At 46.3% G+C, this 26,392-nt stretch overlaps 1 protein-coding gene and 1 long non-coding RNA gene across 15 annotated transcripts in view; one reads left to right on the top strand and one right to left on the bottom strand.

Annotated features, from left to right (window-relative positions):
• The window catches only part of LOC145525873 (uncharacterized), a 28,424-nt gene extending 8,325 nt beyond the window's left edge, over positions 1-20,099 (top strand). The window contains exon 2 of the long non-coding RNA XR_014068471.1: positions 19,963-20,099. This is a non-coding gene — a long non-coding RNA (uncharacterized LOC145525873). The remainder of the gene's footprint in view (positions 1-19,962) is intronic.
• The window catches only part of SRRM4 (serine/arginine repetitive matrix 4), a 310,788-nt gene that overhangs the window by 15,681 nt on the left and 268,715 nt on the right, over positions 1-26,392 (bottom strand). For all 14 annotated transcript variants that reach the window (XR_014068468.1, XM_081539753.1, XM_081539755.1 and 11 more), the window contains 7 exons: positions 24,086-24,232; positions 22,521-22,607; positions 19,914-19,985; positions 16,706-16,732; positions 14,321-14,371; positions 11,064-11,162; positions 8,080-8,236 (listed from right to left, as the gene is read on the bottom strand). Coding sequence is in view for 13 of the 14 variants with exons in the window: in XM_081539753.1 (XP_081395879.1) it covers positions 8,080-8,236; positions 11,064-11,162; positions 14,321-14,371; positions 16,706-16,732; positions 19,914-19,985; positions 22,521-22,607; positions 24,086-24,232 (640 nt within the window). In the remaining variant the exon portion in view is untranslated. The remainder of the gene's footprint in view (positions 1-8,079; positions 8,237-11,063; positions 11,163-14,320; positions 14,372-16,705; positions 16,733-19,913; positions 19,986-22,520; positions 22,608-24,085; positions 24,233-26,392) is intronic.

Raw genomic sequence — 26,392 nt, 5'->3', positions numbered from 1 at the left:
GTCAGATACTCACTCCCACTCTGGCATGGAAGAGGCAAACTGTTGCCCACTGGACGCTGACATGACAGGATGGCCCCCCTTGCTCCTCCCTGTCTTTCATTTTGATAACAGGCTTCTCACAATTCATCTTCTCTTTATCTGTTGGAAGTTTCTCTTCTATGCACATAACTCCTCTCTGCTCCTATATCCCCATCTTAGCTGCAAAACGGTCCTCAAGAGGCTCACTGGGAGGAGTCATTCTAGATCCACTTTTGTGCAGGAACAATGCACTCATGGTACTGGGGACCCCTATCTAAGGCCTGGGACCCTCTTATCAGGTTTCTCTTCTGTGGTCCACTCTGAACCCTTCCTCCATCTCAGTCTTGTCCTTCTTTCCATGTCTTCACAAAGGCCTATTTTGGGGGCTTTGCACAAAAATTCAGCCCCTGTAAAATTTGTTTAATCACAAAGTGAAATAACACCTGTCTCCATATGGATTCTCCTAGAAATTGAGACAGGAATTTGAGTGCTAGCAGTTTATTTGAGACCAGGAATCTTATTTGAGGGGCAGTGAGCTGGGGCAGAGAAAAGAGAGAGGACAGAACTGGCTCCAGAATTCATCTCAACCAAGGAGGGAGCTGGGTCTTTATACACCAGCTCCCCACCACTCATGGGTTAAAGGTTGCCCCCAAGAGGTGTCAATTTTCCAGCAGTTTCAAACTGCTGCCCAGCCAAGCAAAGTGGTCTTTGGCAGCCAGAGAGCAATACCTGAAGCTGGACATTGGCAGTATGTGAAGTAGAGGCGGGGGACGTAAATGGACAGAATCTGTCTCAACACTCCAAATCACCCCTAGAAAACTGACAGGCCAAGTTATGCTTTGTTTCAGAGTTTCAAGTTATGCTTTCTTTGGCCCACTTATTGGCTAAACAAATTTATGTTCAACAATAAATTTGAAGGAACTGTCAACATTGTAGAGTTGGGCATACTCACATAGCAAACCCATTTCTAGTTCATGCTGAAACGTAAGAGGATCTGGCAAGATTGAGCTGACATTCCTGCCGGGTAATAATCAATTTGTGAGTAATTGGAGCTGCTCCTTTTAGATGGGGCACGCGCTTTCCTGTCCTCAGGCCTTATGGGGTCCCTGTTGCTTATATCTATTAGTTGCCTGGCCCCTGAGACATCTAAGTTTGTGACTCTCTGTTCTAACTGTTCATTGCTACCCGGAATCTATCTGAAAGCAGCACAAACATAGTGCATCTTGTGTATTTCATCTCTCCCTCCCATCTCCCCCATCTCTGCCCTTTCAAACCCTCTTGGATTTTGTCAGTGAAAGGAACCAGGAGACCAGAGCCATGGAGCCCTATCCAGACCCCAGAGCTATTACACGCTCTTCCCTTTTGGGTCATGATTGTCAATCTCAGATTTTTTTTAAAGGACAGATTTCTGTTCACAAACTCATGGTCCTTGGGACTAAACAAACGAGTACGTTCCTTTTATTCTTTTAGCCCCCACCAATGTGAAGCTCATTTTTTTTTTTTCATTTGAACTCATAAGCTTGCCTCTTCTTTTTCCTTAATATACTTAGCATCAACACTTGGGTTTTTCTAATAAGTAATTAAATCCCCCCACCACAAACTCCAGCTCCTGGTGTTTCACTGGGAGGCTCTCTCAGCCCTCCAGGGAAGCTGGCACTGTTATTTATTGTTTTTGTTTCAAATCATTATTTAATCAAGAACGGGGAAAAAAGGCAACCTCTCACTTACACTTCAAAATTTAATTTCAGCTGAATTCTGAGATCAAGAGGCAGCACGGCCTAATAGGTTACAAAAATACAATCAAGCAGAGAATTCCAATTAAACTGAACAAGTCCATTTACTGAGCTTCAAATGGCCCCATGGAGAGAGATGGCTATAAATTTTTTTTCCCTCCCTGCCATATGGGGGACCGGAAATTCTCATGTGAATGTAGAGCTGCATGGCAGAGCTTTTAGCTAGAGGGTTCTGGTTATTCCCCTCCTCCCTTTTTTAAACCCTTTTGTTTCACAAAGACATTAAGTTTATTTTCCTCGCTGTTGTTCATCTTCCTTTGCACACTAATTAGGAAGACAGCAAAAGAATGGATTCATTGACCTGTTAGGAGTTCATTTGAGAGGGGGAGGGATGGAAAAAGACAGGGATCTGCTGAGGATGGTGGGAAGATGACAAAGTCCTTTAGGGCTGCGGGGTGGGGGACTGTCCCACCGGGCTGTTCACTAAAATTGACCTTGGGCCCAGGGACATAGTCTAGCCTCCTCTCTCCTTCCCTCCATCAGGAAGCTGAAGGGGACTGGTAGCTTCAACCTCACCATCTCCCATTAGCCCCTCCTTTTTTAGAAGTCCCTCTTGATAGCCCTCAGCCTACCTCTTCTTGAAAATTTCTACATGGATCCAGTTAGGCAAAATTTTCACCAGTCCAAGTTCAAATGAGAAAATAAGTTCAATGGAATGAGTTCTTCATCCAGCTAAATGCATTTGACTTAAAGTCTCATCCTTTCTTCTGAGGTCATGGCTATTCTCCCTCTTCTGCCTGGTACATGTCCTTTTCATTATAGAAAACGGTGGTTTTCTTTTTTCTGTCCTTGCTCGGCAAAAGTAAAAGTTGACAGTGCGATTCCATTTTCCATTTAAAAAGAATAACTGGTCCCACAAATGCCTGAGTCTCACAGCCCCTTTCTTCTGCACTTTAGTCCCTCTCCTCTCTAAACGACAATGAATGGAATTGAATAGTGAGTCTCCCAGCTTGAGCAAGGGCTCAAAGCCTTTTGCAGAATGTACAAGAACCTGGGGCAGAGGTGGGAGGGCTGGGCCCTCCATGTATACTCCCTCAGGCTCATTTCCCCTGGTATGCAAAACAGGAGGCTTTTCCTGTCATTCTCCTAGAGTTGTTCTGAAGTTTGTCTGAGATCTTAGATACAATTAAACTTTTCCAGGCCAGGGATGCTTCAAAAACATCACGTCTGGGTTTATCAGGAGCAAGTTTAATTAAGCCATTATGATGACAAATCATAACACTAGCAACTACTGTATATTGTTATGTCCCTAGCACCAGGCTAAGTTTTCCTCACAGAATAGAAGCTACATGAAGGCAGAAACCTTGTCTGTCTTGTTCACTGCTACTCACCAAGTTCCTGGCATGTAGTAGGTGCTTAGTGCATATTTTAAAACTAAACGGACAACTGATCTCATTCCACCCTCGCAACTACTCCATGAAGTAGGTATGATTATTAGTTAAAGGTACAGATTGGGACACACGTCCAGCAAAATAAAATGACATAAGGGAGGTCATGTCATTAAGCACCTGGACCCTGAGGGCAGATGTTTTGGGTTTGAATCCTCACTTTTCCACTTAATAGGTACCTTTTACTTAAGTTTTCCAGGCTTTAATTTCTTCATTATAAAGTAAGGATACTAATGGAAGCTCCCTTGAAAGGCTATAATAAGAAATACATGAGATGACACATGTAGAATACAGCACATAGTAGGTGCTCAGGGAAGCATGAGCTATGGCTCAGTCTCACAGGGAGACGAGGTCAAGAACTCCGAAGTGTTTGGATCTGCTCCAAAGCTCCTGTCTTCATCACTATCCTCTCCTCTTCTGCCTGTTCACAAATTTCATGAGGCCCTCTTTTACGGAGCCTAAATTCTGCTTTTTTTTTTTAATCTGTGCAAGTTATTGTCGGCAAGGATTATGTGGAAACTGCTGGCTTGCTGGAGGCAGGAGGAGAAAAGAAGCCTGCCTTCTCCTGAGTCTAACTTCAGTCTTGATCAGCCCCTTTAAATTCCCCCTCCAGTTAGGGTAGACTTAACTGAGGACCCTCTGCTGCAGGGACAGAGTGTGGCCAAACTTTAGGGCCACCAACCTCTCTGTCATCCAGTTGGCCCTCTGGCTATCAGAGTAAGATTCTGAGATATAAGCCATGATTCATACTAGCTCCTGTTCCTCCTAATTGGGCTATCTACTTAAGTCATTTCACCTCTCTGAGCCTGTTTTCCTATCTGAAAAATGGTGATAATGATGGCACCTACCTCAAAGAATTGTTTTGTGAATCAAATGAGGGGGAAAAAAAACCTGTGTAAAGTATGTGATTGTGCCTGGCATGTAGTGGTATTTACCTTCCATTTATTCATCAGCAAACTCAACTGGGTGAGCTCCTACTCATCCTTCAAAGCCCAACTCATATGTTCCTTTATTTGTAAAGTCCTCTCAGACACCAAGACCTCTTAGACATTGTCTGGTCCTTCCTCTGTGGTCCCATTACATATTACACTTGCTTCTATCACCTCTAAGGCTGATATTTGAAAATATTCAACAACTGGTCAAGTGTGAGTACTGCCCCATCTGAAAGTAACCAGGCTTGGCAATGAAGGGCTGCCAGGTATCAGTGTTTAGCTGCTGGTCTATGAGAAAGTCCAGAAGGTACCAGAGGAGGGAAGGGATGGCTTTGTTGACTGGAGAGTGGGTGGCGACAGGGTCTATTTATCAACTGGTTTGCAAGTATTCAAATACTGACTCAGTCTCAGTCCTAGTGACAATATTTATCCTACAGTACTTCAGTATTCTGTGGATGACTAGAGTGTGAGCTCTGGAATTCAGAAGGCTGTTTATTCATCTGTCTTTCTAATGCTTTGAACAGAGATGACTGAGTGTAGATAAGAAATGAATAAGGCCACAAAGGACTGACTCCTTGGGACCCTCCATTTGGATTTGGGTTCTGACCAAGCAAGAGGACTTCTGGTTATCATCAGCTTATTTATTATTTGCATATTCACATACGCAAATAGGCCCCCTCCATGTCATGTGCCCGTCCTTGATTCTTTAAAGAGCTGTGCATATGAGATGCCTGCCATGAGCTGTGGCAGGAACCATGGCATAGGACATCTCTTATGCTCCAGCTCCTGTTCACCTTCAGAACCCCATCTCCTGTGCTGGAATTCTGTCTCCATCCTGACTCCAGCATTCAATTCCTGTTTCCATTGTCTAGTTTCCCAGTTGTCATCTCCTCTGCCCTAACCTAACTCGAACCCCAAACCCCTCCTCCCCTGCCTCCTTACCCCGTCCCATCTCAGCATTCATTGTTGTGCATTGTCCATTACGGTTTTGTCTGTCTTCTTTATAAGAAGGCATAGGCTATTTCTTATTCACTGGATCCGGAGGGCTACATCAGAACTTAGGCTTTATAGATGCTTAGTAGATAATTGGTAGATTTGAACAATTGGTCAAACAAGTGACTCAATGACAGTGACTTTGCTGTTCTCTTTAGCAGAGAGCTCGGGAAAACCTTGGACTCTCGGAAAACCTTTGGTCCAACCTGGTATCCTTTCCACCCATGCCTGTGCAGGAGAGAGGATGAGAAAGAACCCAGTGTGGAGAGCACTGGGAGGGCCAGACTTGAGGGATGTCTGATGCCCCCAGGAGTCAGGCAGCCATGAGCAGGGTGGGGCCAGCCATTTGGGCCTCAGCTGCCATCAAGGATGGAAGGAAACTGAAAGCAGGGGAAGCAGGGCTTCTAGCTGCGGTCTCAACTCATCCACAGACCAGCCTGGGCCTGGAACCATTCCTACTGCTCCGTTACTATTATCAGTGCCACTACTATTGTTGCTACTATTATTACCACTTCCATTGTTAATACTGCTGTTACTTCTATCCACCGCCAGCAACAAAGGACCTACCACTCACCTGTTACAGTCTAACAATCTTACAGTGAGTCGTTGCATCCTTATAATATCCCTCTTATGAGGTAGGTCTTACTATTATCCTCATTCTGCAGACTTGGGAAAGACAGAGGCATGGAGAGTTTATGTAACTTGCTCAAGGTTCCACAGTTGGAAAATACAGAGCCAGCATCGGGAATGTTGTCATCCTGACACTCTCTACTATTGGCTTATTTTGCCCCAGTGCCAAGTACCAGGCTCAGCTGCTTACAAAATTATTTTGCTTTTGTCCCCTGAACAAGGCTTTTGAAGAAGAGGTTTATTATCTGCATTTTCTAAAGGATGAGGAAACTGCAGCTGACCAAGTTTTAAATATTATAACTATCCATGACTTGGGACCAGGGTTTGATCACAAAATCATAATCTCATGTTTTTAACAACTCTGACTTGCCGGAGCCCCTGGAAGGCATTTCTCATCTGTGGGTTCAGATTCTCTTTTTGGAATCAGGGCACTGGGTTTGGTGGGCTCTTAAGGCCTATGCCTTCTAGGCATGGATGAGTTTTCTGCTCTTCTAATAGGGGCTGGGCCCTAAGAACCCATGGCCAATCTGGTACCTCACTCACTGGTGTAGGAGGACAACAGTTTTGGGTGGTGGTGGGTTAACATTCAGCTCTTTGCAACATCTTGGTCCTGATGGTTTGGAAACTGTCCCAGGTGAGAGAATATAAGCCATTTGCTCCCAGTGGCACTTTTTATGGAGTGTCAGTTGGGGCCACTGGATGGCTGCCATAAATACTGTGACCAAAGAGGTTGGGTGGCTTTCACTAACTTAAAACCATTCTTCCACCTCTTATTGTTTGTATTTTAAATTTTCTTCTACCTTTGCAACAATTCCTTTGGGACACAGGTGTGATAATCATGCTTATTTTCCAGTTGAGGAAGCTGAGGCTGGGAGGAGTAAAAGGATTTGTCTGGCCAAGCCAAGTCTTGAGCCCAGGCCTCTGGACTCTGCTTTACTGGGAAGAACTTTCATAGGCATTTGTGGAGGGGAGAATGAACATGAGCATTTATCATCTGCAAATACTGAGCAACTATAGGTTCCTTCCTTCTACAAAAGAAGGGCCTGGGGTGAGCTGTGGACGGTTCCAGCAAGTAAGAAGATTAGGGCAGAATTATACCTTGGTGATACAGATGTCTTGACTGGTAAAGAAGAGATTCCCACAATGCACTGCGGATATAACTATTGTGTCAACTAGACCCAACCAATGTTTATCATCACCTTCTCTTCCTTGACCTCCCAGCAAGAAGCTCAGAGCTTTTCCTTACTTCCACCTCATCCTTTCTAAGGGAGCAGCTCTCTGAAATTTTCACATCCACGCCTAGCTAGAGGAGACAGGACCCTCCCCAGGTGTCAGGTGTAAGTGAAGGCTACGTCTGTGTAGAGTCTCCTCCTGTTTGTGTGTCTGTCCCTTTAGAGTCTACAAAAGGCCTTCATATACTTTGTTACTGGGTATCTCCCACAGTCCCCCAATGGAAGTGGTATTATTTCAAACTTGCCAATGAGAAAACTGAGTTTCAAAGAGGTTAGATGACTTTCTCCAAGCTACACAGCTAGGAAGCTGAGTTCAGACCCAACTCCAAATTCTTTGCTCCAGAGACTTCCTGGCATCAAACTGTCTGAAGTTGACCCTCCTTGCTGACCTAAGGGATTGTTGCATGATCCCATTTAAGGCCAGTTTCTCGAATGGATTCACTCTTGCTTTGCCCTATGGCTTTACTCCATACCTTCACCTTTCTGAGCCTTCGCTTTTTGGTCCCACCTGTGGAAGCAACTAGTGAAGACAGCTGAGTCCTCAACTCCCTGAGACCTTGTGTGAATATGAGAGGTTAAGTGCTATCACCTCCTTGGAGGAAAATTCTCATATATATTCAAGGCCGAGTTAATACGGGTGACATCAAATCCCATCTGTTCATCAGTGCTGCAGCCTAGCTGTCAAAGATGCAGACCTCATTGCAAAGCTGCAGTGCCTCTGTTACATCAAAGACCCCTCTTCTCCTTCTTCCCCAAGGAAACCTCCTACAGTGTCTCACACATGACCTCCTGCAGATGTCAGTCTGGAAGCCAAAATGTATTTTCACTATTCCCCTGATAAAGAGCCTGGGTGTTTCAGGTTTTCCCCATTCCCCTCCCCACCCCCCTACACCCACTTGCCAAGTCCCCAAGCCGAGTGCTGCCAAAGGCTGGTGAATGACCATTCAGTTAAATCAAGAAGGAGGTCTGAAACCAGTGGGATATTTGCCCAAAACTGAATTAAAATGTGTCATACACTGCCCTGAACTTGTGCCTCCACCTCCCCCAAGTGTCCCGGCCAAGACTGGCAGAGGAGGCTGTGCGGAATACTTACTACACCCCTGGCTGACAGGAAGCTGAGCATCTGGAGGGGCTGGCTGGGTGGGGGGCTGGACCGGGCCTCTGGGCTGGCCTTGCAGAGGGTCTTGGAGCAGCGGCGAGAGTGCCTTCGGTGGGACTTCCGACCTCCTTCAGGGGACCGGCCACGGTGCCTGGATGCAGGGCAGAGAGATCTGAAGGTTTTTTGATGGGGAGCATGGCAGAGAGGTGACTGAAGGACTAATAGGATCTGAGGACAGCAGAGTGTGTTTGGGTGTGTCTGTGTAAACTATGTATGCATCCCTCCGCCCACCCACCGATTGGTTTTCATTCATTCTCTCATTTGTTAGTTTGACAAATGTGTATTCATGTACCTGGCACTGCTGTGGGGGCTGGGGATGCAGCTGTGAAGACAGAAAGGGTCCCGATGATCCTGATTCAGTTTACTGTCCTTTGTGTGCCTGCGATTGTCTCTTTGCTTGCCTGTCTGTGTCTGTATGTGACTGTGTGTACGTCTGGGTGTGTCCATCTGTGTTTTCATGTGTTTGTCTATAAATGCAACTGCTTATATCTGTGTGTCTTTGTGTATCTGGCTTCACCATCTGTGAAATAGAGGCATCTTATTGACTGTCACCCAAAACTTTTGAAAAAAAAAATCTGACGAAAACGACAAAGATGCCTTCTGCAAGCTTGTCAGATGTAGATCTGGCTGCGTGTCTGTGGTGGAAACTAAAGGAATCTCTGACTCCTTAGAAAGGGTGTATTTGGACTCGGCATTACTGCTTAGCTCTGAGTCACAGTAGTGATAAAAATAACACCTTATGGATTTTCGTGGCATTTGTAAGCCCTTCTTAAGGTGCTTTCACAGTCCTCTCTCCAACTCAAAGACATAGACAGGGCAGGTATTATTTCTTATTCCCAGATGAGAGAGCTGAGGCTCAGAGATGTTTAGGAACCTGCCTGACATCACACAGCTTGTAGTGGCAGAACGAGGGCCCTATGGGAACCAGTGCCTTTGGTTCTTGCACTGGAGTGTCCCTCTCTGCTCTAGGGCCTCTCACTTTTCTACTGAGTGGCCCAAGGGCCAGCTCTCAGGTTGTTCCCACACCTGCTGGAGTGTCCCTCAGCGCAACAGGCACTAGGGAGCTGGAGCGGCAATAGCAGCAGGAGACGTGATAGCAGAAGGAGGGCTGGGGGGAGGGCCTGGGATATGTGCCCCTTTCGGAAGAGGTAAGCCTTGGAAACGGCAGAGTGCGGTCGCTGAGAGTCTGCAAGCAGGATCTGCACCATCCTCCCACCCAGGCTCGGGCTGAGTCACACAGACCTGGGTCCTGGCGCCAGCTCTGCTAGTCACCCCTCTACCCACCAACACACAGGCTTCTCAGCTGTAAATGTCAATAATGCAGTCTAGCTCAGTGTGTCAACACCCTCCAGACAAAGGCCAATGGGGGCACCTTGTGCTCAAACAGGCATCTTGTTACTGCTCCCTGCAGTGATGGAGAACACGCATCACGGGCGAGTGGAGGACGTCTCTGTCGGGGTCAGGGGTGGTCAGAGAGAATCTGTTAGGAGCATGTGGTCGGGGACTCTGGGGAGCATGTAAAGAGCTGGCGCTTTGATCTGACTGGATGCTGTCAGGGAACAGAGGTAATTCTCTGATTGGGTGTCTTCACCAGTCTTACCTAGAGGGAAGGGAGACTAGACTGAGGTCAAGGCTATCACTGGTAAAGATGGAGGATGGAGAGATGCAGGGTCACTTTGGGGTCGTGGACAAAGTGCCTGTTTTGTCCAGGCTCGCACCTGCTTCCAAGAGGGTCTTGATTTTGCCTGGATCACTCAGGATCACAGAGCAGCCTTGTGTGATATGGGAACACCACAGCTACTGGGGAGAGTCCTTGACGTCAGGGGCTGCTTTCACAGCTGCTCCACATTCATCTGGATTAGATCAGAAAGTCTAGAGATGGGATCCAGGCACTGGTATTTTTAGACTTCCAAAGTGATCATGGAGCAGCCGAGGCAGAGAAGCTTTGGTCTGGCTCATGGTGTGACGGGGATGATTAAGAGACAGAATCTATTTGCAATTGCAGCATAGTGCCCAGTTCAGAGTAGAATTTAGATTCCTATTTCTCTTCCTCCTCTTCCTTCCTGTAGACATTCTGACTTAGCTGGGAATGCGGCGGGACCAGGACAATGAGATTTTTAAATCTTCCCAGGTGAGGTGACTACGTGACTACATAGGCCAAGTGTGAGAAGGACTTAAAGAATAAAGGAGCCTCTGACATCTGGAAACTGGCCTGATACCATCAAGGGGCCCTTGACATTCCCAATGGTCTCAACAATTTCAAACACCAACATCCACGAAGCCCCACTCCCTCTTTTTCTTGTTCTCCTCATCCACAAGAGCCTCTTCCCCTGCTCAGGCCGGGGCAGCCAATGTGTCAGCATAAAGAGGGTCAACGTTAGGAGCAAGAGGGCTCGGAAGGGCCACAGAACTAGATACTTTGTGCCATGTAGCCTTTCATAGGTTGCTTAGCTTCTCTGTGCTTAGAACAACCCTGAATGAGAGACAGCCAAGTGAACCAGACGACCCAGTTCAATCCTAGCTCTGTCACTTAGCAGCTAAGTGCCTGGAAAATTCCTTAACTCTCTGTGCCTCAGTTTCCTCATCTCTAAAGTGGGGATGACAACGGTGCCTCCTTCCTAGGGTTGCAGAGGGGATCATGCAGTGGACCATGAAGAGTGCTTAGCACCTGGCCATGGAAGCACTGTGTCAGCTAGTCCTGCGGCTGCTGTTCCTGTAAGTGGAGGCAGCAGGTCCTCCTGTCTGCAGCCCCTCTGCAAGGAAGTGGTGACAGCCTAAGTGTGAGGCAGGGGCTGCCCCTCTGCTGGGAAAGCGGCTTCCCCAACAGTGACGGTGGAGGCAAAGCTGATGGTGACAGTGTCTTAGCCGGGCTCTGGGCTGTGGTCAGGGTGAGGAGACGCCTTGGGGTGGCGGGTTACCTGGTGTCGCAGCTTGAGGAGCGGGACTCTGAGCTCTGGGACCGTGAAGGGCAGTGGTGATGGCGGTGGCGGCGAGATTTTCGGGGCCGGCTTCGCGATCTTGAGGGGGTGGGGGGTGAGAAGGAGGGAATCAGAGGAGAGAGAGAGAGGTTTTGATCTTGTGACACACATCGTTCCCTTGCACTTGAGTAACTGCCCCAAGGTCATGCACCCCCCACTCCCTGCATCACCCTCACTTCCCATCTTTGTAACTGACCATCCTGAACACAAGGGAGCAGAAAGGGGGTCATCTAGGGGAGACAGCCTGATCCCCAGGACTCTTCTGGAAGCAGAGTGTGTGTCACTTGCAGACATCATCTCTCCCTTGCCTAAGGCAGGAGTCTCCATTTCAGGAGCCAAACACCATAATGTGTGAATCAGTCGGGCACTCAAAAAATACCAACCAGAGGGCACGGGCTCAAGAAAGTGACTTTGCCTCCAGAAGAGTGTTGTGGTACCTGATCTTCTAACTTTTCAAGTAAACGTAGAAATGGAGATTTTTATGTAATTTATTCCTATTTTAAGTGGAAGGTCATTAAAAAAAAAAAAGACACTGTTTGGGGCAAACAAAACACAATTGCAGAATCCATTAGGCTTTTGGGTTGCCAATCTATAACTCAGACCAGGAAAATTAAGTCTAGATTCTTAGCATGGAGTCAAAAGCCTACTTTCAGAATGAGTTACAAATGTCATTATCAACAAGAATTACAGTACGTGTAATTGCTACCACTACCACTTACTATTGGTATAACAACAGGTTACTTCAGCTCTCTCTAAATAATAATAATGACTTAGAAGTAGCAATAGCAGTGGCAGTGGTCACTGGGGACATACAAGGAATGTCAATAGTTTGGGCAAAGTCAGGAAGCCACGGGGTGGTTAGAGATGATTCTATTAAAAGGTAACTTGGTTATCCCAACAAAGGACTCAGGTATTCTTACTCAGATATACCTTGTCATGTGATTCCTTCTCTGTTTAAAACCCTTGCACTGTCCTCATGTCAAGTCCAAACTCTGACCTTGAACCCCAAGCATCTTCAGGAGCCAGCCCCTGCCTAGCTCTCCAGCCTCCTTGCATGGCATCTACAGTCCTGGTTTGCAAGGCTCAAGTGACACCGAGGTGCTGGTATTCTGGCTTGCACATTTCCCACATTGTATCATATCCTGATGATGATGGTCATGGCAGGTAAACTGTAATACATACTGCCTGTCAGGCACTGGGTTCTGAGCATTTTTCTTAAATGGACTCATTTACTCCTCACAACAACCCACAAAGTGGATTCTCTTATTTTTCCCATTTTATAGATGCAGAAACCGAGGTACAGAGATTTAAACCACTTGCCTGACCTGCAGCCTAGAATGGTTACCTCCATCCTTCTCACAGGAAACTTCCTCTTAGCACCACGCCCTCTATCCTGCACCTGGGGTCCCACCATGCCGTGAGCTTTCGTCTGCCACTGTGGTGCCAAGACTTGTCCCATGTCTGTCCCCTGTGTCCTGCTGCACTGTAATCTCTCGAGACTGGGAGGAATGTCTGCCTAATCTCTGTCCTTGGGCCCCACACAGGGCCTGTCACCTGTTAGGGCCTCTCTAAGGGACACTGAACAAGCGGAAGTAAGTTACTCCAGTGGCTCCCTGTTTAAACGCAGCCTTAACTAACCATGGGTTTTGGCAAGAACAGCCACCTTTGTCTCAGGGGTGCCTAGCGTTTCTTGCTTCTCCCTCTGCTGACTCCTGTTTTTCTGGCTTTCAGAACCTTCTTTCATGTCCTGCTTGTGATTTCTGAGACTTGGTGCTGGGCAAGGTAGCCACTTTGCTGCCCTCAGGCAGGCAGTCCATACCTCAGTGATTCTTTCTTTTTTTGATGATTGTCCCAGAACTCCTGGGGTCTGGGCCCAGGCCCTGCTTAATGACTGTCTAGACTTCAGCCCTTCAGACAAGTGATGCTCATGTCTCTGGGAACAGGTGCTCTATCTATGCTTAGGATGAACATATGCTCGACACAGATGACCAGTGACTGCCTCTTGACTTGACTTGAGCAAGCTTGATGATCGGGAATTTCTTCCCTGAGCTAACTTACAGCTCTGCTGCTTCCTTATGGAGCATTCCCCAGGCCCCCGGGATGGTGCCTGAAATGCCCTCTTTCGCACTGACCTTGGGTGCAGAGGCACTTGGTTGGCCAGCAAAGCTGAGCGCTTGCTTCCCTCTGTGCCTGCTTCCTCTTTTCCCTCCCCTGAAGCTCACTGACTTTCATCCCATTGCCTTTGATTCTCACTTTAGAAGCTTCTTGGTGGGAGATAAAATATTAGTTGATTGGAAAACACACGCACCAACATTTGCAAGGGTATGAAGTAGGTGGGTTATAACCAAATTTACTTTTAATTTGGCTGGGAACTGAACTCTGCAGGCAGTGCTGGCTGATTTGGATTTCTACTACCGGCTATAAACCAAGGACCAGCTGGGGACCAAGGCTGGGGGTAGGTGCTCCCCCAGTATCTCCATGCTCTAAGCCCAGGGACCACGGCTGGAACTCACATGTATGCGCACGCATCTGCACGCACGTGATCAATCCCCCTTACTCACTCGTGCACACACAGCACACTTGTGTACTGGTAACCCCCCCCCACACACCCTCCCTAGGAGTAACGGACACAGATAAATCAGCAGTGCACACACCAAGGGCATGGAACTAACACACTGTAGCAGACAGAGAACCGATATGCACACTGTTTAAGTTCATGCTCACATAAGCAAGGGCACACGTGATGCATTCTTGTGAACACAGATATATATCACACACACACACACACACACACACACGGCAACCACATTGCACACAAATGTTTGCACAATAGAAAAATATACAGATATTTACTAAGTGCACACTATGCATGTATGTACCATGTACAAATGTTACACAATGCACAGACAGAATTCACACACAATGGGCACAAACGTACACCATTCACTTTCATGCACACAGAGACACACATGCACACACACACACATAACAAACACCATCTTACACACCCATGCCAAACCCACAGCTGCAGGTCTACACACAGTTCTGTTGCTCAGTCTTCCCCTTCCTTTCTCTTCTCACCTACCTGCCCCTTCTCCCGTTCCTTTTTTCTTTGGCAATTCTAACCCTCTGGCCGTTCAGAGGTCAGTCCCCCACCTCCCCAAATTGACAGTACATTGCAGGTGGAATGTACATACTGTTTTTTGTGCCTCTTCTCTTCCTTTCTTTTGCTTTTTGGGCTGGAGGAGCTGAATGAGAAATGGCCAATCAATTGAAAGATGCAAAATTCCAGCGAATGATAAAAATAAGATAGTTAAAATGCTTAACACATGGTGGTCACTAGATCCAGCTAGATCCAGGCAGTTTGGGAATGGACACAGATCGTTTCTAAAACCAGAGCAACCAGCCCACACATACAGACTGAGGACAGGGAATAAAGGATGCCAAGATCAGTTCTGGTAGCTTAATGGTAACAGCAGTAGTAAAGGTAATCATATTTGTCGTGTTTTGAGGCTTTATTATGGGGAAGCACTCACTAATACTTTTGTCAACAATCTCATTTCATTCTCCCTACAACCTATGACTTCCCTGGTGACTCAGATGGTAAAGAATCTGCCTGAAATGTGAGAGACCCAGGTTCGATCCCTGGGTAGGGAAGATTCCCTGGAGAAGGAAATGGTAACCCACTCCAGAATTCTTGCCTGGAGAATTCCATGGACAGAGGAGTCTGGTGGGTTACGGTCCATGGGGTCGCAAGAGTTGTACACGACTAAGCAACTAACATGTATAGACAACCTATGGCATGTTTAATAAGTATTCATTTTACAGAAAGTGGAAACTGAGCCTCAGTTTGGCTAAGAAACTTGAGCAGGATCATACAGATGAGCTGGAATGTGGCCCCAGATCATGGGGTCCTAGCGCCTACCCTCTTGACTACTGTTCTAGTCTTTTCTAAAAGAAAAGACTGGAAAATCCAGGGAGATATTCTAAAGCCTCCTAAAGTTTGACAGATTCTGAAATGTTCTGCTCATGAATATTCAAGTTTGTTTTTTTTTTAAGTCAGAGTACTGGGGTGTGGGCAGAATGGACAATGATGACTCAGGGTCTCCACATCATCAAATAGAGGCCCCAAAGGCAAATGCTATTTGATAATTCAAGCCAGACTGGCTTCAGGGGGTCACCAGGAACCCATCACTGGCCTAAGTCCTGGGAAGGAGAAATTTGATTTCATCCAACTGAAATCGCATCTTGACATGAGCTGTGGGATTTATCTCTGTGTCTGGGACTCGGCCTGGGCAGTGGAGATCCCAGGTCCTCACTGAAAGACCAAGTTCACCTCCTGGCTCTGCTGCTGAGTTGCTGTGTGACATCGGGCAGGTTACCTGTCCTCTCAAAGACCCAGTTTCCTTGCCCTTGAAATGGGGTCATTGCTTAAGCTGTTGGGCTAAGTGAATAGATTACCTTGGTAATCAGTGTCTACTTGTTAACTGAATGAATGAAAAGATTTTGCACTCTGTCAGTGGCTGCAGTTGTGCTACTGTTATTTAGGAAGCCACTGCAGGCTGTCCTGATCCTCTGTCAGACAGACTTGGGTTGTAGTTTTGGCTCTGCCTCCTCTGACTGTGTGTCTGTGGACATGCTGGCCACATCTCTTGAGTCTTAGTTTCTTCATCTGTAAAATGGAAATAATAAAGATATCCTCTGCACAGGGTTGTGATGGGGATGTATAGAGATCAGATACCCATGCATGTGGACAAGGCTTAGCACAGGATCTAATTTATAGTGAGTACCCCACAGGTTATAGCTTTATTTGTGCTCACCCTGTGTTTCCAATACTAGGCCTCTATCCCTTAGCTAGGATCTGGGAAGGCTTTGGTGGGGTGATGCTTCGCTACATTCCCAACCCAAGGTTTCTTTTTTTCTTTTGGCCATGCTGCACATCTTAGTTCCCTGACTCTCACTGAGCTCACGTTGAACTCAGGTATTGAACTCACATTGCCTGCATTGTGGGGGCTTCCCAGGTGGTGCAGTGGTAAAGAATCCATTTCCCAATGCAGGAGATGCAAGTGATGCAGGTGTGATCCCTGGGTCAGGAAGATCCACTGGAGGAGAAAATGGCAACTCACTCCAGTATTCCCACCTGGGAAACCCCATGGACAGAGGAGCCTGGTGGGCTACAGTCCATGGAGTCACAAAAGAGTCAGACACAACTAAGCTCACTTGCACACACTCCTGAATTAGACCTGTGGAGTCTTAACCACTGGACCACCAAGGGAAGTTTCCAACCCAGATTTCAACCAGTGGTCAAACCGATCCTGGTAAGGGTGGTGAGACTTGTCAGGGAGAAGAATCAGTAGGAACTGGCCTAGCAGCAACCATGTGGCCTGATGGAAATTGAAAGTTGGCTTGGACCTTTCAGGGAAACCAGATCATGGCCTTCATTTTGGAGGAAACGGAGGCCCAGGAAGATGAAGGGGGAGTGAACACAGAGGTGGAGGTGAGAACTGGACCCTAGATGCTACCTAAACTTGGTTAGGAAAGCAGAAAGCCGAGCAAGCAACCAGAGGCAACAAGATGCTTACCTGTGCCTTCTCTTCTTGGAGAATGACCTGATTGAGGGGGATAAAAAAGGAAGAGAGAGAGAGAGGAAGGAAGGGAGAGAGATAGGGAGGAAGGGAGGATGAGGAAGGAGGAGAGAAGAAAGGAACAGAGGGTGTGGGGGAAGAAAATAAATGTGAGTATGAGTTTCTTTTCCTGGGATGGTTGTATCAGCACATTTATAACTTTTTTTTTTTCTGAGATGTTCCCTCACCAGGGATCAAACCCATGCCCCCTGCAGTGAAAGCACGGAGTCGTAACCACTGAACTGCGGAGTCGTAACCACTGAACTGCCGGGGGAGTCCCTATCAGTGCACTTGTGGTCAGGCCACAAGGGGACCAGGACATCTGGTGAACCCTCCTCCTCTTTTAGATTTGAAGATCATATGAGAAACCTTGGCTTGCATTTTGAATTATCAGTGTTTCAATACTCACCCAAATTTGTCAGTAAGCCCATTCTGGAAAAGGCTGCATGAGGAGGCCAGGACAGAGTCCCTCTGCCTCTTCCTTTCCCCCAAGCCTCACTTTGGTTCTTTCTCTCCCTAGCTGTGGATTCACCATCATCAACATCTTCAAGGGACAACCAGATTCCACATGTGGAACTCCTACTGGGGTCCCGGCTCTGTACTAAGCATCTCTCACACACAATCTCATTCAGTCTTCCCCCTAAACCCGTAAAGTACTACTGATAGCCACTTGACAAAGACACTGAAGCTCAGAGGAATTAAGTTGCCCAGGACCACACAGCTTCACTTGTGTAACTCCAATTCATTCCCAGATGTCACCTCCTGTAGCATTGTCCAGTCCCCTCAGGCTGGTTTGGTGTCCCCTTCTCTGTTCTCACAAGCCCTGAGTAAGTTGCCGAGCTGAGTCTCACTATGGTACAGACTTCTTCATAACATGACTACTATTGTCCCCACTAGAATGTGAGCAACTTGAGGGCAGGGACTGGGTTCTGGTCACTGTTTTGTTCTTCGGGCCCAGAATCTCCTCATTCATGATACATAATGGGTATTCAATAAGTAGGTGTGAAAAACGGATTTTTTTTTTTTTTAACCCTGAAACCTTACTTAATTGAAGGAGAAGAAAAAGTTCAATGCATCCTCTACCTTTAGCTTCCAGCTCCAAAAAGTCAACCATCATTAACCAAACATTTCAAGAACTTGGAGAAAATGGACTAAGATTAGAGTGATGCTCAGCAGACGAGGGTTTGAGAAGAATCAGATCATGTTTTCTGCTCCTAATTTCCCATTTTACAGTCTTCCTTCCCTCTAAACTTCCAACAACCCCTGGGGCAACTGTAGCCCCCAAAAGAAAGTCTGTTTTTAATCCTCTGGCCAAGTCTCTTTCCTATGAGAAGCCCTTGAGTGAGACTCCACTTGGTTCCCAAGATCCATATAGAAAAATGCTCCCTCTTCCCATCCCACCCCTAAACTGCGACAAATCGCTCAGCACAGGAAGGTGACAAGCTGGCAGTCTGTGGTCACGGGCAGACCCTCACCTCAACAAAGTACTCTACACTGGGAAAGATTTCAAACACCAGGTTAACAAGGGCTTCCCTTATGGCTCAGTTGGTAAAGAATCCCCCTGCAATGCGGTAGACCTGGGTTTGATCCCTGGGTTGGGAAGATCCCCTGGAGAAGGGAATGGCTACCCACTCCAGTACTCTGGCCTGGAGAATTCCATGGACTGTATAGTCCATGGGGTCACAAAGAGTTGGACATGACTGAGCGACTTTCACTTTCACACCTGTACTGAGCACAAACTCAGACAGCATCAGTGGGCATGTTTGGACAGGTGGTGGACATAATCTGTGAGACCAAACTGAGTAGAGACCATTCTGGCAACAAGGGCTGAGAGCTGACCACACCCCTGGGTTGGGAAAAGCCACATGGGGGTGAGATGTGGCAAGGCGGGGAACCCAAATGACCTCTTACCTTTTGTTCTGTTGTGATTGTTTAATTGCACAAGTAATCCACCACCGGTGTAGAAAAATTGGAAGATACAGATAAGCAAAAATAAAATCTAAACCACCCTTTCCCTGTCATCCACAGCCAACCACAGCAAATAGCTTATGAAGATAAACCCTCTGCCCTCCAGGGGTCAAACAAGCTTTGTAAATGTGTGTAGATGGGGGAGGCAGGTTAGGTGGGCACAGTGTGGCACCCTGGCTCTGTCTAAATGCACAGCAACTCCTCAGCTCCAGCAGACGGCTGCCTGTGGGAAGATTGGTCCAATGAAGAGAGCTTCTGATTTTACAGAAGTGCTGGAAAACTTTTTGTATTGCAAAATGTTGGCTTGGCCCATGAACCACAGATTTGAGACCTCTCAAGTACAGTGTTCCTGTCTTTTATTTTTTCCCGTAAACTTGTGTGTGTGTGTGTGTGTGTGTGTGTGTGTGTACATGCACGTGTGTATAGTGAGCACCTTTGGGAATGTGTGTGCATGCTCAGTCACTCAATTGTATCTGATTCTTTTGAGATCCCATGGGCTGTAGCCCACCAGGCTCCTCTGTTCATAGGATTTTCTAGGCAAGAATACTGGAGTGGGTTGCCAATTCCTTCTCCAGGGGATCTTCCCAACCCAGGGATCAAACCTGAGTCTTCTGTGGCTCCTGCATTGGCAGGTGGATTCTTTACCACTGAGCCACCTGGGAAGCCCTTGGGAATGTGCGTTCAGTTTCTAATGCCTCTTAACTACAGTCCACAAGTAGTTGTCTACAGGTATGTCCAAAACATGGACAATCCTGAAGCAATGTTTCACATGATTCCATTCTCTAGGACACAGCTGGATCTATCAGAAAGGCCTCTCCATGGGAATTTAGAATCACAAACAAGAGAGGTTCAGTATCTTCTTGTGGTGGGGCCTGGACAGGAAGAGACAGGAGGAGGGTGCAGGGTCTGTGTGCCCCTGTGAGCACCATGGAATCGGGCTTGGGTTGTGTTAGCTTTGGTTCCAGCCCTTCCCTGAGACCTGGCTGGTCTCCTTAGAACAAATCCCCCTCAGGCCTGAGTTAGTGTTAGTAGGTCTCTGGTCTTTGCAACAGGAGTCCCAAATACAAGACTATACACAGATGAGTATTTTTCATAAATGAAATGATAAGCCTCCAAGTGACCTTTCAATGTCATTCACTGTCGCCCCACCCCAAACCCACCCGAGGCATCCCTGTGTGCAGAAGAGGAAGGACAGTACCTGTGTCGCTTATGTTTCTTGGAGCTTTTCTTCTTCTTCTTCTTGACAGGTGATGGGCTATAAGATGGGGACCTGCCATGGAGAGAAGACATACTTGAGAGGGAGGCTTTGAGGGCCAGGATCAGTCCTTTCTCCAGACACAGCCTCGGCTCTTCCAGGAACACATATCAAGGATGATACTTTGTCTTAAATGTTACTGTGTGTTTTATATGTGTTATATATATTATTTCATTTAATCCTTCTGCATACTTCTTAGGTAGGTACAATTGCTACCCTTCTTTTTCAGACAAAGAAAGTGAGATTCAGAGAGGTGAAGTGATTTGCCTAAAGACAGTTGCCTAAATACAGCTAAGAAGTGGGTGAGCTGTGATTCAAACTGAAGCCTCTCTGATCCCAGGGGCTTTGTTCTCCATCACTGCATCACCCCATAGCTGCCCTCCTGGTCAGACCACGATATTTATTTTGTCTGCTGCCCTTCCCCAAACTGTGTATGCTTTAAAGGTCTCTCCTCTGCCCACCCTGTTGTCTCCCTGGTCAGACCAAATTTCTGCAGGACATCTTGCCAGGATGTTCTCAGCATGGGTCCTTGCCACAAAGGAGTTATCCGAGAAACAGAGATGCCTTAGAATCATGACTATGATTCCAGGCTGAGGTTCAGGTGACTTGAGTTCCAATCTTGACTCTACCATTAATTCACAAGTCACCTCAGGCATGTCACTGCTTACTCTAAAGTTTCCTATTCTCCCACTGATGAAATACCAACGTTGCAACATATCTGGAGTTGCAAACTCAATGCCAACAGAGACCTGCCTCTCAGACAGCTTAAATGGATGCAGCGGGTTGGGGGGTAGATGGTGGGGAGTGGTGGGGCCTGTGGTAAGCCAGGGAGCACCTGACCTAGGGGGATGGCTTTTTTCAGATTAGCTGAAGGTCTCAGGTAGGAATGCAGGCCTGGGCTTCTAGAGCACTTGTCTTTTCAATAGGAATTGTCAGAGAGCATATTTTCATATGAAATCTCCTGGTTTTAAAACAATGGCCATCAATTAAAAAGACAAAAAACACTTTGCAGGTCAAATAGAACCTGTCTGCAGGTGGAGATGCAGGGTTGAAAAACAATCTGACTTAGGGAATCAGAGCACCTGTCCCCAAACACACTGAATGAACGAAGGAATGAATGAATGAAGCGTAATCCCAGTGGCTTCCTTTTTTTTTTTTTTTTGGCTTCCTTCTTTGACATGTTTTCCTGTCCACCCCTAAAATCAGGAAGCTCAGGCCACTTACCCCAATTCTACCCCTCACCCTAGAATGGCTGGAACTCAGGTCTTCATTCACATTACCCTCTGGGTCCTCTTTGGGCTTCACCACTTAGAACTAGGCTGAAGTAGGGGTGAAGGAAACAGAGCCCCTGAAAACATGTAGTTGGGGCCCAAGGCATCCATATTCTGCTCTCTGCTGTCCCCTGGAGGCTGATTCAAATACTGCCTCCGAGGTTTATTAACTTGCCCCCCTAAGGAACGCGGAACTAAAGAGCCTCTTGATGAAAGTGAAAGAGGAGAATGGAAAAGCTGGCTTAAAACTAAACATTCAAAAAACTAAGATCATGGCATCCAATCCCATCACTTCGTGGCAAATAGATGGGGAAACAATGGAAACAGTGACAGGCTTTATTTTCTTGGGCTCCAAAATCACTGCAGATGGCATCAGCAACTCGGTGGACATGAGTTTGAGCAAGCTCCGGGAGTTGATGATGGACAGGGAAGCCTGGCATGCTGCAGTCCATAGGGTTGCAAAGAGTCGGACACGACTGAGCGACTGGACTGAAGCCATGTAAGAAACATCTCTCTGACCACCCCTTGGGGTCTGGAACACTGAACCTGCTTTTAGTGTAGGGATTTACAGCTTAGAAGAAAGCCTGAAAACAATTTTAAATGCAAAATAACTAAAAGTATTGTGTATAGAAAAAAATCTATATGGTACAAAAGAGTCAATAGCTGGGAAAAATATAAAGTCCATTATCCTTGGCATTTTTGTAGTGGTATAAGCAATTGAGGAGCCTAGAATCAAGTGTCTGTAGGTTCTGTCACCTCCTCTCTGAGCCTTTATTTTCTCATCTCTAAAATGGGGATAATAAGTATGAGAGAAAGGAGTCATGATGACTAGAGTCAATACTGTGTATTTGAAAGTTGCTAAAAGATTAGATCTTAAGATTTCTCATCGCAAGAAAAACAACTATAACTATGTGAGATCAAAGTGCCTGGCATGGCACTTACCTAAAGTGAGTTCTCAAAAAATACATAAAGAAGTAAATACTAATGGTCACGATCATGCTTCATGTTAACTGATCATTTACTATGTGCCAGACACTGTGACAGCTGCTTCCACATCAACTTTCTTGTCTAATACTCACAAAACCCCAAGAAGTAGGTATTTCTACCATTTTACAGAAATGGAAACAGGCTCAGAGAGGTGAAGTGACTTGCCCAAGGTCATACAGCAAGTTAAGAGGCAAAAAGGGGATCTGAATCCCAGAGGAGGCACTGCCTAACTCAAGAACCCTTTTGTCCCTTCCCCTATCTTCAGAGTTTCATGGCCCCTTGGAGCCCTCACCTCCTTCTCTTCTTTCGCGTAGCTTTCTTCTTTTTTTTCTTCCCCCTGGAGGAAGGTAGTGGCGTCAAGTCTTTGCTGCGAGAGGCACTGAGGAGAACACAGAACAAGGCATTAGAGGACCCAGGGTTCCCCGAGCCGCCAACTGGTGCTGTTGTAGCTGAGAGACAATCCAGTTCCTTGGAGGGTAAAGGACCCACAGTGAATACCTAATCATCACCTCATGGCTGATTTGGTTGCGCTTCAGGTTAAATGCCTCAAATAAGGAGCCAATGCTGACCTAATGAGACAGATGCTCTACGTTACCCAAACACCAATTGATTATTTAAAACAGAGTTTAGAGGTTAACTGCTCCTTAATAGATTTATTATTGAATTTGCAAATGGCTCACCTTGGTAAATAAATCAGTTTTTAAATAATTAATCGGCAGTTCAGCACCCTCCCTCCCCAATACATCGTGTCTGTAGTTCCTGCTGGAAATTAAATGGGAAGCAGAAGGTAGGTTAAGTAGCCCCTGATTATTAAAAGTATATTTGCCAAGGTCTAATGTAACGAGATACATATCGCTTCACAGAACCTCAAAAACCTCCACTCCTCAGGAATAATTATTTCCTGTTCAATTAAATTCAAATGCTCAGGCTGCAGTTAAATGAAGTCAAGTTATCTCCTTTTATAATTGGGGCAGGCTCCAGGGATTTTTTTTTTAAAGGAGTATCCATCCCACGGCAAAAAGATATGATTTTGGATGAAAAACTGCTTGGGAATTGAAACAGGCCAACCCCGCTGAACCTCACTGGGAAAAGAGAACATTAATAAGAATATTATTGTCATTATTAGTAATAACACAGCTACTGTATATTCACTTACTATGCACCAAATGTTTTATATACTTTGATACTAACAAAAGCACTTTGAGGGTGTTATGATTTTTACTGTCTTATTCTGCAGGCAAAGAAAATCAGGCTCAGAAAGCTGAACTGCCTTGCTCAAGGCTGCACAGTTAGGAAGTGTCTGAGCTGGGATATGAATCGAGGCCTGTGTGATTACTATCCTGAGAGCTTTCCCACAAAACCAGCTGCTTTCTCAAACTTGTTTGTGTGGCAGATCTTTTGGAAGTTACTTAACTCTTTATAAAACATCAAAAAATGCTGCTATAATTAATTCCATTGTAAGAATCTGGTATTTACAGTTAGTAGAAAAAAATGATATAAGTAATTAGAATACATGTTAACATCTCTGCATTGCTAGTCAACAAAAATCATATAGCTATATCTTCAAGAGACTCACTCATAGCGGGTTAAAAATAAAAATCATGGGGGTAAATATTAAACTACTTAGACACCTGTTTATTAGCCTTGGGAGACTATGAATCCTTTGAAATGGTACACAGAATTAGGAGGGCGTTCTTAGTACTCATAGCTTCTCAGATGGGTTTTGATTTAAGGATCTCAAAGAGGAACTTGCAAGAGACAGAGGGGAAGAGTGGTCAGAGAAATAAACTTCGTTTTTCCATCCTCAACTTGAACTTCCACATTAGATTAGAGAGGGGAATGAAGGCAGAGTCTCACCTGCGTGCTCTGGCGGGACTGGGCTCCCGGCAGGCTTTGCCTCTGTCCCAGCTGTTGGTGGCCAAGACCTTGGAGGCCAAATGCTGGCTCAGCTTTTCTGAGGGTCCATCCTGAGCTGGGACAATGGGGCTGCTCTGGGGTTCTGTCCTATAGAGGAAGAAAGAAGGAGGCAAAAGCATTAGGATATGACAGAGATTCTTAATGTTCATCAAGCATGCACAGATGTCTGACTTCCCTTGGAGTTAAGTTGGGGTCATAAATATCATCAGGGGTCAATGATCTCCAAGTAGGGATGATATATATTGTTTCCAGTTTGAGGCAGTCAGATCTGTGAGCCATCTCCAGCTGTCTCTCTCCCTCTGTCACAGTGACTTCCGAGGCCACACCTTCCAAACAGTGAAGCTACTGGATGGAGAAGAGATGCCTGGATCACATCAGACTTTGCATGACAGAAATAAGCCTTAGTTAGGTTAAGCCACTGAGGTTTAGGGGCTTATTTGTTACTGCCTAGGCTATCCTTACTTAATCACAGGGAGGGGGTGGGAATCAGCATTTTACTTCCTTCCTCAAGACTTAATCGGAGGCCAAAAGCAAGACAGGATTAGTTCAAACTCTCTTTTGCCATTTCTATCCCATTTTTCTATCTTATCTGTGTGTGGCACAGAGATACCTTAATTCAAACACTATCTTCACTATTTAGTAACTATAGAACCTTGGATCAGTCTCTCAACCTCTTTAAGTTGCAGTTTACTCAGCTATAAAATAGAGGATAATATCAGTCCATATATCACTGAGTTGTTATGAAGATAAAATAAGATAATATAAGCAAACAGGAAAGGCCTAAAATACGTCATTTCCATTTTCCTTTACTTCTCTGTGAACCAAGCTTCCTATCTGGTGTCCTTAGCAGGTGTGAGCTCACCCACTTGGAACAGCAGTTCCAATGAAGGCCTGAAGTTCTCCCCTCTGCCTCTGAGATGAGGTCCAAACTGCACAGGAAGATGACCTGTGTCCCACCTCCTTCTCTGAGTCCCAGAGAAGGAAAAGAAATTGCCTAGTTACTCAATCTCTGAAGGGGCTGTCACTCAAATCTCCTGGCTCCTAACCAGGAAGAGTCAGGAGTCTGAGAGCCACAGGTGGATCTAGCAACATCCAGCAAGCATGCTTGCTGCCCTCCCTGCCTGCCTGCCCTGCCTGCAGATCCCAGGTCAAGCATTGATCAAAGGTATTAGCATCTCTCCTGCACTGAGCTTCTGCAGCCATTGCATCAAGATTGGTTTTATGCCTCAGGATAAATGCATCTGATAAGCCCCCCTGCTCCTTGGGGCTGCCAGGAGCGCAGGCCAAGCCTGGTCAATATCGAAGGGAGGGCAGCAAAACACATCCATCTCTGTCAGCTGCTTATCAGTGTATCTTTAGAAGCAGAGCTGGGAGATGCTTCAAGCCCAGGAAGGATGGAGATTCTAGTGGGGTCTACCCGGCCCTTCTCACTGTCAGCTCCATGCTTCCAGAACTCCACTTTTCCCTATACTTCCCTGCCCCACTTCCCCCATGATGAGGGTTCCATTTCCATGTCTTTGTTCCCTCTGGTCTATCTGTGTAGAATGCTGTTCTGGCTCTTTTCAGACAACTCAAAGCTTGCAATTTCTGCCCAGCCTCCAGCAAGGTTTGCCTCTTGCCATTCTTGTCCTAGCTGAGGCTAACCTAAAATTCATTGACTCTGATTCCCTGGGTGCCTGCAGTGTCTCCAGGACAGTTTAAGTGTGGGGATGTAGTGAACAAGATACAGGTATTCCCAGAGATCGTGGAGTTTGGATTATACATGGAAAAGCAGGTAATAAATGCACAAGCAAGAAATAATATGGCTTATTCATCAGTAATAAATTATAGAGAGAATTCTGCTGCTGCTAAGTCGCTTCAGTTGTGTCTGACTCTGTGCGACCCCATAGATGGCAGCCACCAGGCTCCCCCGTCCCTGGGATTCTCCAGGCAAGAACACTGGAGTGGGTTGCCATTTCCTTCTCCCACGCATGAAAGTGAAAAGTGAAAGTGAAGTCGCTCAGTTGTGTCCAACTCTTAGCGACCCCATGGACTGCAGCCTATCAGGCTCCTCTGGCCATGGGATTCTGCAGGCAAGAGTACTGGAGTGGGTTGCCAGTGCCTTCTCCGAGAGAATAAATCAGTGTAAAGGGCCTAGAAAAGTGAGAGGGGTGACTGTTATTTCATAGTGGGTAATCATGGAGGGAACTTCCCTGGTGGCTCATTGGTAAAGAGTCTGCTTGCTAAAGCAGGAGATGTGGGTTCAAT

Source organism: Giraffa tippelskirchi, chromosome 11 (genome assembly GCF_054371585.1).
Source record: "Giraffa tippelskirchi isolate mGirTip1 chromosome 11, T2T-mGirTip1v1.2.pri, whole genome shotgun sequence".
Taxonomy (NCBI): domain Eukaryota; kingdom Metazoa; phylum Chordata; class Mammalia; order Artiodactyla; family Giraffidae; genus Giraffa; species Giraffa tippelskirchi.
Note: the sequence above shows the minus strand (reverse complement) of the source record. Positions and strands in the feature narration are given on the sequence as shown.